Source organism: Tenrec ecaudatus, chromosome 18 (assembly GCF_050624435.1).
Source record: "Tenrec ecaudatus isolate mTenEca1 chromosome 18, mTenEca1.hap1, whole genome shotgun sequence".
NCBI classification, from domain to species: domain Eukaryota; kingdom Metazoa; phylum Chordata; class Mammalia; order Afrosoricida; family Tenrecidae; genus Tenrec; species Tenrec ecaudatus.
The window spans coordinates 9,114,901-9,130,357 of record NC_134547.1 but is presented as its reverse complement, the minus strand read 5'-3'; the positions used below and the strand labels follow the sequence as shown (position 1 = coordinate 9,130,357).

Here is a 15,457-nt window from a genome sequence, read left to right as displayed (position 1 = left end):
CACGCCAAGCATGCCTGATGGATGCCTTTGAATGTTGGTGCAGGCCAAGAACATAGCAGGCGTGAGCACAGAGGACCAGCAGAACCAACACGTGTGTCTTAAGAGAAAGATGGGGCGTCTGAAGGCACCACAACATGAGGAACTGTATTCAAGGGTCCCGGCATTAGGAAGGTTGAGAACCACTATAATATAGTCCTTTCTCAGAGACCATCCTGTGACTCGTCATCAACGCAAAGTTTTTCAATGGGAAACGACTGCTATCCCTTCCTCGTCGTCTTCCCTGTCATCTTCTCCCAAGTTCTTGGCCAATCCTCGGCCAATGCAAGTCAGACGAGCCCCTCAGTGACGTCCCATGCCAAGGGCTTGGCCACTGAACCAATGGGCTGCTACCCATCCTTACTTCCCCAGGCGTTTCTCTAAGTCTCCTTCGCCCCCTAGAGACGCCCTCAGACCCCATCATGAGTCCGGAGCCCAAGTTCTACAAGATCCCGACTTTATTGTGAGAAATCGCTGCCTTCAGTCGGGGAGCCACACGAGGGGACCAACGCCCTCGTGGCCGCGTGCCGCCTTTCCCCGGAAACGTGCCTCGCGCCTGCGCGACGTCGGCGCGCGCGTAGTGACGTCGTCGCGCGCGCAGTGACGTCGAGGGCGCCGCGGCGTCTGATTGGTCACTCGCTGAGGGAAGCCCGGCGGCGGTGGAAGGCGTCGTGCCAGGTGGCTCCCCATTTGATCTTTCGAGCGGGAGGCCACAGGGGCTCCGGCCCTACGACCCCGGTGCCCGGGTGGGGGGCGGCAGGGCGCGGCAGCCCCCCGCGCGCTCCTCCTGCTGCAGCTTCCTCAGTGGCCGTGCCCAGCGCGGCCTCCAGGGCAGCGCCACGCCGTGGCGGTCGAGGACCAGGCGCGCAGGGTCGGGCCCGCCGGCCGCGCTGCCCAGCAGCAGGTAGTCGTTGCGGGGTCGCAGGCGCAGGCAGCCACAGGCCAGGTCTGCCCGGGGCACCCAGGCGTCCTGGGCGCCACGGGCCACCGGCTGCGCCCGCTGCTTGAACACGGCCAGGACGCGCACGGCCAGCCGCCACCACGCGTCGTCCGCCACCTGGATCGCCAGCACTTGCGCCTGGAGCACTGCGGGGAGGCAGGGGAGGGTCGGCGCCGGCCCCCATGGGCACGAGGCTTCAGGGGAAGGGGTTAGGGCCTGGAGCCTTTTCGAGGGGAGAGGGTGCGGGGCAGTCTGGTGGAGGCCAGGAAGCTTATAGGCTTTATAGCCTGTAGGGCGGTGTCTCCCAGGAAGGCAGAGGCCTGATAGGAAGCAGACGAGGAGTTTGGAAGGACAGTAGGCGCAGATCTGGGAATGAAAGTTGGCCGGTGGGTGGGAGTCTGCTGTGATCAGGTTAGGGGTGGCAGGAGTGGGATCTGTGAGAAGGAGGAGCATTGCCAGGGGTGGGCTCTGGGTGGCGTGTATTTGCAGAATAAGGAAGAGGACAAGAGTGAAACCTAAGGGTTAAGGTTGCAATAAGATAATTCAGGGGGGGGAATTTTTTTTTTTTAGGGGGGAGCCTTGAGTCAACTAACCGAAAAGTTACCACTCTGCAGTGGGGGCAAAACATGAGGCCAACCCTTCCCATGAAGATTAACAACCTCAGAAACCCTAGGGCAGCGGTTCTCAACCTGCGGGTCGAGACCCTTTCGCTGGGGTTGCCCAATTCATCACAGTAGCAAAATGACAGTGATGAAGTAGCAACGAAAATCATTTTATAGTTGTGGGGGGAGGGTCACCACGACATGAAAAACTGTATGAAAGGGTCGCGGCATGAGGAAGGTTGCGAACCACTGGTCTAGGGAGTAACTCTTCTCCATCCGACAGGGTTGCTCCGTGTGGAAGCCGCACCATGGGTTGTAGGGAGTTAGGAGGTGGGACTTTGGCTGGGGAGGGAGCAGGTGCCATCTGGGGTCTTGATGACGTTAGATGCCAGTGACATTGCTGAAGGAGGAAGTGTCTGAGAAGTCACAGGGATGGCACCTTCAGTTGGTGGGCTGAGGTCCCTGAGGCCAGAGTGCCTGGGGTCACTGGGGTGCTGAGGGAGGAGCAGACTGAGGGACTAGGGAACTATGGATTGAGTGAGTGCAGGTGGGGCTGAGACCCTTGGAGAAAAAGGACACTGAATGAAGAGAGGCGCACAGGGTGTTTAAGATCGGCAGGACAGGGCAAGGGTCCACCCCATTCAACCAGGCCAACTAGTTCTCCCTTCTCTTTCCTTCCCCACGGCCTACCTCTCCCTCCTGGGGGTCAGGCTGAGGGAGATGCTGCAACGCGACAAGGCCAAGAGCATAGGTAAAAAGGGGACCCAGGAAGATAACATCCTCTCCACACTGCCCTCTCTGCCCCCTACCCCATTTGCCCCATCAGACCCTAGGTCAAGAAGAACCCTTTGGGATCCAACCCTTCTCCCGTGTCAGATGAGGACAGGCTGGAAGGCAGTTTTCCAGGGGATGTCTCGGGCTGCCTGACCACCATCCACTCCCCCGCCCCCCACCACCACTCACCGTAGTCCTGCCGGCAGTACCGCCTGAGGCTCATGTGGACCCTGGTGTCTGAGCTGTTGCAGTAGTTTCGACACTGAGGGTCTGGGAAGGATCAAGCCATCTGCAGGGGGCTCCTGAGCATTGGCCCACTGCACTGCCACTGCCCGCCCCTGCATCTGACATGGGCCACACAACCCCAACTCCCGAGTCCCCACCTGGGGGCTTCGTCAGCCCATCCTCCACCCTCCTGTTGCCTGGGGACAGCACCCCTGTCAGTCTTACCAGAGCTGTAAGCACCAGGGGTTGTGGCAAGAGTGGTGGTTGTTTCTGGGATTCCTGGGGGGGGGGGCGGTGGGAGACACAGAGAGAGAAGCATTTTAGCAAAAGCTCAGTTCCCTTCCCACTCCCTGGGGAATCAGCATCCAGGCCCCAAGTATCTGCTCCCTTAAAGTCTAAGAGTCCCCAGGCCCCTCCTCCCTCAGGAGTCTGGACCCCCATCTCCCCTGCCTGCAGAGCTAGGGGTTCCACCCCCTTCCTTCCAGAACATCCCAAATCCAGCCTCTAGCCCAAGTCTGGCTCCCACCCCACATAGGCCCTGGGGCCCTGCCCTCAGGACTCACGTTGGCAGGGCATCCTGGGGGAGCGGCTCTGCTGGTAGCCAGGGCCACAGCGGTTACACCGGAGGCCCATGACTCCCAACTTGCAGGAGCACTGCCCACTGGTCTGGTTGCAGATACCACCTGTCGCCCCAATAGGGTGGCACTCGCAGGCTGCATGAGGAGAGGAGCTGGGGGCCTTGGGTGCCTGTGTGCAGATGCTTCCTACCCCCAGCCTCCTCCTCCCCCAGATCCAGGAGTCCAGACCCCCAGCCCCCTCTCCCAGATCCAGAAATCCAGGCCCCCAGCCCCACCTCCCTCAGACATAGGAGTCCAGGCCCCCAGCCCCCTCCTCCCTAGACCCAGGAGTGCAGCCCCCTCCTCCCCTAGATCCACTCAGACTTACGCCCAGGAATCAGGGCCTCCAGCCTATTCTTCCCCCAGACCAGGGATCCAATCCTGCCTCCACCCAGCTCCAGGTCACACTTACCCCGGCAGGCCTTACGACTGGTGATGGGCTGGCTGGGGTCCCTCCAGAACCCCGGCTGGCAGTAGTGGCAGTGCCGCCCGGCCGTGTGGTGGCGGCACCGTTCACAGACGCCCCCGCTCTGGCCGCCTGACAGCCTGAACAGCTCTGCGTTGAAGCGGCAGCGGCGGGCATGCTGGTTGCAGGAGCAGGCTGGGGGCAAGAGTGGCCAGACCCTTGAGGCTGGGCTTCCTGCCCGTCCCCAGGCCCCTGCTGCACCAAAGAAAGGGAAGAGTGTGGACAGGACCTAAGAGGGTGGGCTGAGTGCCTGCAGCCAGATCCTCTTCGTTCTTATTGCTAAAACGGGTGCGTTGGACAAGGACTGGGGAAGGCCTCTCAGTGGTGGGCATGCAGAGAGGAGGGCTGGGGTGTGGAGTGTGACCTCAGTCAGAGCCTGGGGCTATGTCTCTGCGTTTCTTGAGCAAGTGACAGCCCTTCTGCAACCATTTCTCACGTTGTGTGGCTAGTTCTAGGAGCCCTGGTGGCAATCACAAGCTGATTCCCCACACCCCTCCACCCCCCCGCCCGCCTGCCGCTCCCGGGGAGAAACATGCGGCTGTCTGCTCCCATAAGGAGCTACAGCCTTGGAAACCCACAGAGGCAGTTCTGCGCTGTCCTATAGGGTAGTGATCAGTCAGAATCGACCCGATGGTACTGAGGTTTTTGCTTTGATATTTTGAGTGCCAAGTTCGCCATATTGAAGGTACCATAGACCGCCAAAAGGACAAACACATCTCTATTGGAAGACGTACAACCAGAGTGCTCCTGAGAGGCCAGGATGTCGAGACTTGGGCTCCTGCACGTTGGGCACGTTGTCAGGAGAGACAGGTCCCTTGGTGGAGAAGGACATTCTGCCTGGTCAAGTAGAGGAGCAGCAGCAATGAGGAAGACCCTCGACCAGATGGACAGACACTGTGGCTACAGCCGCGAGGGTGACTCGGGCCTGGGCGGTGTTTGGTTCTGTTGCGCAGAAGGGTCGCTCTGAGTCGGAACCGACTCGCTGGCACCTGACAACAGCGGCAGCAACGGCCATTCCAGAGGATGAGCCCAAAGCCGGCCTCATCCCTCCACTCAATTCTGACTCACAGTGACCCTGTCGGCCAGAGTAGAACTGCTCCCTCGGATTTCCAAGGCAGTAAATTGTCACGGGAGCGGCTGGTGGGTTTGTGGCACCCATCTTCCAGTTAGAAGCCCAAGGCCTAACCCACTCGGTCCCAGGGTTGGATGGAGTCATCTGTATCCAGGACGCAGCACAGGGCTCACCTGTTACTGCTGAGGGCCTCTGTCACCCTCACGCAGCCCTTTGAGGGTACAGGTACCTCCGCCCCACTTTACACCCCTCAGGCGTAGCCCTGTGGGGCCTCAGAAGGGCCAGCAGGCTGGAGTCTGTGGCTTTGGTATGGCTTGGGGTCTGGTTGGCCCAGTGGGTTGAGTCATGGGGCTGCTAGCTGCCAAGTAGGCGGTTCAAGGCCAGCAGCCGGCCCTCTTCCGGGGAACACGATCAGGTCACCTGCAACGCTGGTGAGATTTGAGAGGCCTGGACTGGCAGGTCCCCAGAGTTCCTCAGAGCCATGGAATGACTGGGAGCCGAGACTGGCATGTTTCCTGGGGCAGTGATGCCCCTACTCTGAGCCCCACTGTGCCCTGTCTAACGGGGAGCCCACTCACACCCCTCTCACCCAGTGGAGTGTCTGGGGACGTGAGAAGAGGCAGCTGCTCAGACTGGCTTGGGGTCTTTCTGGCCTGAGTGCAGGCTTGCCAGGGCCCCTGGGGACCTTGGGAATGATGGTGGCTAGGAAGCCCCCATATCTAAGCCCTCCTTCCTCACCCCTACCAGGCTCACTCAGTTTAGACTTGGAAGGACCGCCTCTCCTGCGCTCAGGCCCCGTCCAAACCCAGGATGCACCTCGCCTCACACCCAGACCACGTGAGTGCCCGCTCTCCATCTCCAGACCAGGCTGGTGGGGATGGGCCTGGGGGGTGGGGGGCGACAGTGGAATCCAGGGAAGGGGCAGGGAGGTTGGTGGCCTTGAGCATTCTCCATGGGGAGAATGGCGGCTCCTAAGCTGGCCATCTGAGGACACAGAGGGCGGAGAGGAGGCCCAGGGACTGTTCGGTATCAGGAGCCCTGGTGATGGGGCGGCTAAGCACCCTGCTGTTAACCAACTGGTCAGCAGCTCAAATCCACCAGCCGCTCTGTGCGAAAAAGGGGTGGCAGTGGGCTTCTGGAAAGATTCAAAGGCTGGGAAGGCCTAGCGGGCAGTCCTCTGTCGCACAGTCACCTTGAGTGGGGAGTGGACTGGACCTCCTGGGACCAGGTTTAAAACACACTCACACCTTCTAAGAGGGATGGGGCTGCAGTGTGTGTGTGTGTGTGTAGCTGCTACAAGAAATGGGGGAGGGGCTGAGACTCTGGTAGCATCTTGTAGGGGAGGGGAGCTGGGAGGGAGGATAAGTGGGGCCTGGAGGGGGAACCCGTGGTCCTGGGAGCCAGGGCCCAGTACTGGTGGTGGTGGGACTGAGGGCCATTCCTGTGCTCCCTGAGGAACGGTGACCCTAGAAGTGGCTCAGAAAGCCCTCCCTCCAGGCCGGGTACCAGCTTAGGTACAGGTGGACCTTGGGGTCCCCAAGGGGTCACGCCCATTGTCTGGTTTCCCCGTGCACATCCATCGAATTACACGCCACACTGGCCCGTCATATATGAAGTGTGCAGTACGGTTACAAAACACGGGAAACCTTTTGTGAGAATGACCCCATAGGAAGTGAGCACCGGCACTGGGACAGGTGGCACCATAGACCACGGACACACAGGGCGGCCGTGAGCAGCTGCTGTCTCGGAAACCCACAGGGGCAGTTCTCCCCTTCTTCCAGGGTTGCTCTGAGAGCTGCCATCCGCAAGGTCGGCAGTTTGAAACCATTAGCAGCGCTGCGAGAGAAAGATGAGGCTTTCAACTCCTTCAAAGAGTTTCCGTCTTAGAAACCCACGGGGTGCAGTTCTTCTGTGTCCTGTGGGGTCTACAGTTGGAATCAACCCCATAGCTGAGATTGTTTTTTTTGACAGCCTCTAAAAATAAAATGCAGCTCCCACCCACCTCCCACCCCTTGAACTGTCAACTCTGCCTCTTGGCCCTGTGGATTCTAAGGCTTTCATCTCTGTGGAAGCCAACTGCCTCATCTTTTCCCCTTGGAACTGCTGGTGGATTTGAACCGCCGACCTAGCGGTTGTCAGCTGAGTGCTTAAGCACTCATCACCAGGACCCCTCTCTCACCACTTTACACAGAGAGGTTAGGTCAGCCGCCAGGAGTCTGCAGCTAGCAAGCAGAGTGGCTGTGATACGAAGCCAGGGAGGCAGCCTGGTATTTCAGTGTCTGACAGGAGCTGAGCAGGACAAGCAGAGAGCCCAGAGCTCTACACAACACCCCCCTCCACCCCCCGAGGAGACCTTCCCAGGCCCATGGGTCTTCCACGCGGGCCTGCCCAGCTCTGGCTTCAGTCCTGTCATCTATCAGCTGGGCTCAAGGACAGGTCCCCATGCGGCTGGCATGGGGAGGCCGCTGCTGTGTTCTGTGGCCGCTGTGGAAGGGAAGTCGGGCACCTTCAGCTGGCTGGGCCCTGGGCCAGGGCTCCAGAGAGGCTGTGTCATTTTAGTATCATAACCGGTCAATCCCCAGCAGAAGAGTGTGAGGGAGGGACCCCGCTTCTCAGTGACCCCGTGTGTCTGAGGCTGGTTTATCGTCAGAACCGACTCTCAGGGCCCCCGTGTATGTCAGAGGGGAGCTGGGTACCCCAAGCTTTCAACGTAGATCGCCAAGGCTTTCTTTCCAGGAATCGCAGTGGACCAACCAAGCCTGCAGCCTTCGCTCAGCAGCTGGGGGGGAGGGGCGGGGGGAGGGTGTGTGTGTGTGTGTGTGTGTGTGTGTGTGTGTGTGTGTGTGTGTTACCCTTCGGGGCCAACTCTGCCTGTGGGAAGACGGCAGGGCAGGAGGGGGCTCGAGGGCTGGTCCTAAGATCCGGGGGCAAGCAGTTCTGGGGAGAGAGGAGCCTCCTGCAGCCCCCTGGGGGTTGCAGCAGCAGAGAAGACCAGCACTCACCCAGGCAGGGGTGGGGGTGCCGGGGCGTGGCAGGCCTCCAGGGCCAGTCTCGGTGGGATGGACGGCAGCTCTCACACCCGGGGCCAGTGGTGTGGTGGCGGCAGCGGCAGCGCGGGGGTCGAGAGCGGGCAGCACAGCGGGCAGCGTGGCCGTGGCACTGGCAGCGGCCTCTGACGCCAGCTGCAGCCAGCCCCGCCCGGTCCCCGAGCTCAACGAGGAGATGGCTAGCCATCAGGCTGGCCTTTGGGCCTGGCCTGGCACGGAAGGTCAGCCGCTCAGGGCCACCTAGGGCCCCAGGCCAGGTGGGCCTACGCCACAGTGGCCTCCAGGGACCCCCTGGGGTCCAGGCAGCCGACAGGACCAGGGCAGGGGGACCTGGGCTGCAGAAGCGCAAGCTGACAGATGTCAGGAGGAAGGGCGCGCCCAGGGCCAGGGCCAGGCTGCCATTGCAGGAGGCCCGGAGCCCCAGGTCTGGCCCTGGGGAGAGGGCACAGGTCTGGGGGCAAGAGGCGGTCACTCCAGCCAGCTTGGTGACAGGCGGGAGGCAGAACCTGGGCTGGCCCTCTGGATCATAGCAGGGGTCTGCGGCCGCTGCTGCCTGGCTCAGGAGGAGCAAGAGGGCCAGGGCTGAGGACATGGTCAGCCAGCGAGGAGGCAGCACCTGGCGGGAAGAGGAGGGGCCTGTCTGGGGGACCCACTGTGAAAGCACCTCCCCCCCACCCCCACCCCTGCCTAGCCCCCTCCCCGGCTTCCTCAGAGCGAGGAAAGTCTTTCCATCTGGGGAGAGTTACTGTTTACAGAACCCAAAGGGGAAGGAACGCAAGCAAAATCGAGAATTTTGCCTGAACTAATCCGGAGCTTAACACCCCAGAACTCTCTCCCTCCGTTCCTCCATTCGCATTGAGCGGGCAGGGGCCTCTGGGGAGAGGGCGGTGCTGGAGCAGGACAGACAGATGGAGAGACAGAGACAAAGAGGGAGAGGCTGGTGGTTAGCACCACTAGGGACAGGAGCTGGGGCGGCTGGGAGAGAGAGGTCTGGCGCCCACAGGCCCCAAGGCGTGGGAGGCCTGAGGCCCGAGCATGGGGGCCTTACAGGCAGGGGGCCAGTATGGAGGCAGGCCCCCCCCTTACCCCCCACCTCCCTGGAGAGCTGGGAGGACAAGAGGCCTTGTCATGCCATCCCGCGGGCGATCAGAAGGGAGGCCGAGCCCCAGCCCACGGGGATCAGAGAGAGCCCCTTTCCCACGTGGGGCCCTAACCCTGCTCTCCACACCCTGGGCACGGAGGGGGATTATCACCCAGCAGCCCCAGCCTCCCTGTGCCCCCTGGCACCCACCCCAGTCCTTCCCCCTTAACCCTTTTCCACCCAGAGAAATGGATGGGCCAGCTGGGGGCTGGGGAGCAAGACAGCCAAGTCCCTGTGGGCCTGGGAGGCGGCAGCCAGGCTCCTTCACAGGATGGGCAGGGCTTCTAGGGTCTCAGCCCCACCCACCATCCCAGGCTGCAGGGTCTGGGACCAGAGCCCCACCATCTCCCCTTGATCTAAGGGTTCCCAGAGCAGATGGGGGAACAGATGCTGGTGGGGTGGGTGATGGAGGTGGGGGGAGGAGAATGGGAGGCAGGGCTGGGCGCTGGAACCCAAGGTGCCCGAGGGGTTACAGTCCAGGCTCAGGAGCATGTGGCCCTGAAGTCCCTGTCTGGGCAGCAGCCCCCAAGAATTCATTCATGACTGGTTGTGGGGGAGGGTGGCAGAGCCCCTTACCCTCTTATCTGGGCCAAAGCTGGCATGCACACTGGGGCTCGGAGCCTGGGAGGGATCCCCTGGGGTACCATCTCCCCCAGCTAGTCTCATGGTTCCTGTGTCCCCCCACTGCTGCTGCCACCTGCAGTCGTGCCCTCCATCCGACACATGCATCACACTCCTCCGCCCTCTGCCCTCCACCCTCCCTGGAGCCTGGCGCCATCTTGGGCTTGCACGTGGGCATTGGCCTTGCCCCTTAGGGGCCTTGGGGAGGACACCGCCCCACCCAGGGCCCCTCTTCTCTTGCCTGTGTAGCTCAGGGGCTACCCCATTCTGGCCCTTAGCACCTCATGGAAACAGGTGCCTTGATCCTGGGGACAAAAGACATTCCTGTCCCCCACCTCCCACCCCCAGGAGCCCCGATGACTGGTCCCCCTGCTGGACCTTCTCTGGGGCCTGAGTCCCACCTGGCCAGCCTAGCTCTGGCTTCTTGAGACCAGTAGTCAAGTGCCTCATAGTTGGGGCTCATAGGGCCCACCCAGGATCCAGGCTTCCTTCCCAGCCCCTCTCTGCACCCCTAGCCCCACTCCTCGGCCCCTGACTTTGGCCGATCCTGGGCCCCAGGAGGTCAGCCCTCTGGTCCTGCTTCCTCTGCAGGAGCCGCTGTGGCCCCCTCCCAGAGACAAGTGTCTGTCTGCTCAGCCCCGGCCAGTGGGGGCCAGTGGGGTTGCTGAGCCGTGGCTCAGAGGCCAGCAGCACCACCACGCTGTGCAGGCCAGACGGACGGACTGCAGCCCTGCCCCTCCTGCAGGAACCCCGGACCTCAGAGCCACTGGAGACCACAAAGGACGAGAGCGCTGTCGACCTGGAGCGCCGGCATGGCGTCCCGAAGCCCCCAGCCAGACAGCCACAAGCAAGTTGGCCCAGGAGCTTCAAGGCAGGTAGGAAGGGGGCCTCTCTCTCACTCACCTGCCAGTCCACAGAATCCCAGTGGTGCAGCCACGTGTTGGCGGGCCAGCGGTGGCGACTGCAGGCTCGCCTGGGGAGGGGGCTGCCCTACAGGCAGGCGGCGGGGCAGTTTCCACCAGGAATTCAGCCGGGTCTCTGCCCCTGGCTGAGTGACCTCAGCCCGCCCCGCCTCCCCTGTGGAACGTGCTGTAGGTGGTGGTTAAGGCGAGGGGGAGATGAGCTACCTTCATCTGTGGGGAGCCCCTGGGGAGCCCTACAGACCTCAGCGGGTTCTCCCAGAGCGGTGGGGACCGGGCGGGGCAGGGCGCCAGAATCAGCGGGCGGCGGGAGACAGCAGGGACACCCCGGGAGTGCAGGGGGCATGGCGCACAGCCAGCGTCCCCCTCGTCCCGTTCTGCCTGCTGCTTCGGGCAAATGCTGCTGTCCAAGCTGACCCACGCCGGGGCGGAGCTGGGGGGGGGGCGGCTCAGAGAACGTGTCCCCTCATTGCCGCTGAGGGAGAAGCCGCTGCCGCCAGAGGAGCGCGCGCCGTCCGAGATCTTTGCTGGTGGCCACGTTGGACGGGCTGGGGGCACCGCTGTCCCGGTGCCTACCCTGGGGGTTGGGAGCACAACCAACACATGGGTGACTCTGTTTCCTGGGGACCCTCCGATGTGCAGCCCCGATGCGACAAGGGATCAGAGGGTCCTGCTGGGGCAGGGCAGGGAGGGGCACTGGAAGAGGAATGCCCCAAACCCGACCCCACTGCCCCTGTAGGAGGAGGCTCCAGGGCTCCTCGTCCTCATGCCACTCAGAGGCACATGGGACCTGGGGTCACGTTGAGTTCAGACAGACTCGCAGAAGTTGTGGTGACCATTGTGAGAGAGACATCCAGGCGGGAAGACCCGCTGGACCTTCTCATGGGCAGCCCGAGGTCAGTCCAGCAATGCCCTGGGAGTTGGCATGGACCAACCAACAGCCAGCCAGCACTGTGCTTCTTGGAGCCTTCTCCTCCCGGCAGTCCCAGCGGGCGACCCAAATATGTTGGGGTTCATGATACCAGTGGCAGGAACCTTGGTGGCGTAGTGGGTTACTGGCTTGGGCTGCTACCCCCAAGGCCAGCAGTTCCGATGCACCAGCGCCTGCCTGCACCGGAGAAAGAAGGGGCTGCCCGCTCCCCTGAAACGTTAAAGTCTTGGGCGAAGCCTATTCGAACATAGGCTGCCATCACCATTTCAGAAACATTTTCCACTTGAGCCCACGGTACACTTGATGGATGGAATGTTGTAAGAGCCCCCGATAAAATGATGTGAAAGAAAGAAAGAAAATGCCAGGTTTTGTTTTGAACTGGGAAGGATCTGTCTCCATGGGACCTTAGAAGAAGGTCCTGCGAAGACAGAGGCTGAAGGCTCCTAATGCCCGAGACCCCTGGAGTTGTAGGAATGATTCCCTCTCAGAAACCAGAGGGAGCATGGCCCTGCTGACGCTTGCTGTTGGGCTTCGAGCCTTGAGAGCTATGACAAAAATAAATATATATTTAAACAACAACAGGAGTTAAAGTCCTGGCAACCCGAGGGGCTGGTACAACTCTGTCCCCTAGGGTGGCCACGAGGCGGCAGGGAGTTTTTGTGAAGCGGTGAGGGATTTTTGGACACACATCTCTGTGCTGTTAGAGCCTCTGCCTAATCCGACCGACGATTGATTCAGTAAACAAGTGCCCCCTTCCAGCAGCCAAGAGTGCTAGTATGTAAACTAAACTGAGGTTTGGTTTAAAGATGCCCTCAGGGGAGAGTTTTGTCTAGGGGTTGAAAGATTAAAGTGTGTTTGCGTTTCTAGAGTGTCATGATTTAGGGGAGGGCGTGCTTTTCTAGTCAGCTCGATTCTTAAAAACCTGAGGCGCCCCCCCTCCCCCCAGGGCACCTGGGTGAGGTAGCGCAGGGAGGGGCAAGAAGCAGCAGGAAGTCAGCCCCGCCCCAGAGAGAAGAGAGAGCACACCTCTCCCGTGTGGGCCAAGCCCCGACAGCTCCGGAAAGACCCCTGCCTCCTGACCCAGAGATCACGAAGGCTTGGCGCGTCACCCGCAGGGAGGGGGGAGGTGTGTCTGAGTTAACGGGACCCCCCCCCCCAACACACACCGCCCTCTCACTCCTAGAACATGATGGAAAAGCCCAGGGCAGTGCCCGGTGCAGACTTCAAGGGCAGCCCAGGCCTGCTCACCAGCTGGGCGCTGGGCGCCGGCTCCCTCTCCCTCTCTGTGCCACTTCACTGGTTTACACGGACTGGAATGTAGACCATCCTCCTGGAAGCTCATGGGAACCGGGTGCTCCAGGACCGGCTCGCCTCTCTGCTCTAAAACCCCGGGCTGGCAGGACCCTTCCGCAAATTGGCAGCCCCGCAGGGTCTCAGCAGCAAAACCTTGGTCCTGAGCCCTGCCGGCACCCTATGAGAAGATCACCCGTGGACTCTCTGGCTCCCCCCTCCCCCACCAGCCGAAATCAACTGCAGATTTTTAGTAAAGTTGCCGATGAAAGCCGGCGGACGAGGCGCTGCAGGGCTGCCAGCCCTCATCCCGGGAAGGACCCGCCGCAAACCGGGTCTCTCCCACGGCTCTTCCTGACGGGAAGCCAGGAGAGGAGGTCAGGTAGCTGGAGCCTGTGTGAAGGACACCTGGAAGAAAGTCAAGTCGCGACTGCTGAGCATCGAACTGCATGTGGCGGGGTGGGAGCCAGGGCCGGGCCAGTGCGCAGGTCTTACAGTGCAAAGGGCAGCCCTGGACCGTGGTGTGGTGTCATTCCTGGGGCCCAGGACCTGGGTCACCTCGCTCTCTTCAGCTGGAGACCCACCGGCTGGGCCTGGGGGCTGGGTAAGAGCCTGACGCCCCAGCTTGCAAGGTAGCAGGTAGCACCCCAGGCAGCCTTCCCTGCCCCCACCCCCAAGTTGGGCCGGAGGTGCGATAAAAAGTTGAGACTGACCTGAGACTGACCGGCCACCGGCTTCCAGAGCAAGCCCCTCCCATCCTCCCACAACATGATGATGACGATTGGATTTGAAGTTTGGTCTGAAGATAGAAAAATCAAATTTCAGGGCGCTCTTCTGGAAAACTGGACACCGGACCGAATGGCAGCCACCTTGCCCAGAAAAGAGCCACATTTATGGAATGTCTTGGGGCAAGGAGGAAGGTTCAGGGTTTCACAAAAGCGAAGGTCACCGGTCAGGACCCAGCTCCAGCAGCTACTCATGCAGCTGCTCCCCACCATCTCAAACGTCCCTTTTCCGGGTCCGACTGCTGTTAAATGGAAGATGTCTGCAAAGCTTCGAAAAATTAATCTCACGCGGAAACCTCTGCGTGGGGGGCACTGTAGCCACAGCTGGGTGAGCCCACTGCCACTGAGTCACTTCTGTAGGGTTTCCTAAGCTGGGATCCTTTAAAAAAATCATTTTACTGGGGACTCGGCCAAATCTTAACACAATCCATCCATCCATTGTGTCAAGCACACCTGTACATATGTTGCCATCATCATTCTCAAAAACATTTTCTTTCTACTTGAGTCCTTGGTACATGAACCCTTAATAATTTATATTATTTTTTCATGTCTTATACTGATGGCCGTCTCCCTTCATCCACTTTTCTGTTGTTCTCCCGCTGGGAGGGGGTTATATGTTGGTCATTGTGATCGGTTTCCCCTTCCTCCCCCCACCTTCCCTGTATCCTCCTGGTATCGCTACTCTCATTATTAGCCCTGAGGGGTGCTGGGATTCTTTACTGGAGCAGCCAGCCTCCTGTACAGTTGCCCAGAAGGCATGTACTTCCAACGCCTCCGGAGGCAGTGAGCACAGAGCGGGGAGGGTGCCCACAGACCAAGAAAACCAAACTCCGTGCCACTAGCTCATGATGTCTCATAACGACTGATAGGACAGGGGAGAGCTGCCCCTGGGGGTTTATGAGCTGTAACCTTATACAGGAGTAGAAAGCCCCATCTTTCTCCTGCAGAGTGACTGGTGGTTTCGAACTGCTCACCTTTTGGTTAGCAACCCCAACTCAAAACCACCACTACACCACCAGGGTTCCTGGGCCCACCAAGGCCGCCTAGAAATCTAGATGGATAGGATATAGCAGCTCAGTCAGAACCTGACTGCTGTCCAGACTCAGGGGGCCCTACTGTACAACAGACGGAAACACTGCCGGCTGCCACTCCATCCTCGTGGCCTTTGCCATGATTAAACCCCGTGGTGGCAGCCACGGTGTCAAGCCATCTCGTTGAGGGTCTTGCTATTTTTCACCAAAGCTCTGCTTTACCAAGCACGGTGTCCTTCTCCAGGGACTGGTCCCCCCCACTCCCACCGAGAATATGTTCAAAATATGAGACGCCCTTGTTTCGAAGGGGCATTCTGGCTGGACTTCTTTCAGGACAAACCTGTTGATTCTTCTGGCAGTTTAAGGTGTACTCAGAGTTCTTCACCGTCACGAGGCTTCAAGGCATCCCTTCTTCTTCGTTACCCAACTTTTGCATGAAGACGAGGCCGCTGGGTGGCAAGGCCATGGCTTGGGTTAGTCGCACTGTAGTTGTCAGAGCGACCTCTTAGACAGTCAAGACGTTGAGGAACCACAGGACCGTGTTTGGGGTGAGGTGGGGGAGTAAGCAGATCGGGACACAATAGAGGATATGCTGAGAAGGTTACATTATGACGGAAAGAAAAAAATATTTGCTGCGCATACACCCAGCAGAGCATGCACTAATTAGTCGGTTTCTACTTGTACACTTCAGGAACACTGGCGACAGTCTTCAAGTTGTGCAACCACATGGTTCCTCCCCGTTGACACACGTTCCCCGCGCCAAAGCTTCCTGTCTAACCTTCCAAGTTCCTGCTGTCAACTGAGGCCTTGGAGATAGAGCTTAACAGGCCACGAAGCTCAAACCAGGACTTTATTAATAGTTGAGCCAAATTTGACCTTAAGAAGTCTTCAAATGGGAGGAAACGAGCCAGTCAGCAGTGCAGGGTAGCAACAATGAAACATACAACTTTCCTCCAATT

At 60.1% G+C, this 15,457-nt stretch overlaps 1 protein-coding gene across 1 annotated transcript; it reads right to left on the bottom strand.

Moving 5' to 3' along the window:
- Window positions 1-763: 763 nt before the first annotated feature.
- Window positions 764-14,964, bottom strand: NTN5 (netrin 5). Its single transcript, XM_075537910.1, has 10 exons — window positions 14,922-14,964; window positions 12,946-13,036; window positions 10,706-10,894; window positions 10,445-10,514; window positions 7,735-8,395; window positions 3,607-3,795; window positions 3,141-3,290; window positions 2,803-2,856; window positions 2,542-2,622; window positions 764-1,122 (listed from the first exon to the last, which is right to left on the bottom strand). Exons 1-10 carry the CDS (start codon window positions 14,962-14,964, stop codon window positions 764-766), a joined length of 1,887 nt encoding a protein of 628 aa, XP_075394025.1.
- Between the last annotated feature and the right edge of the window lie 493 nt (window positions 14,965-15,457).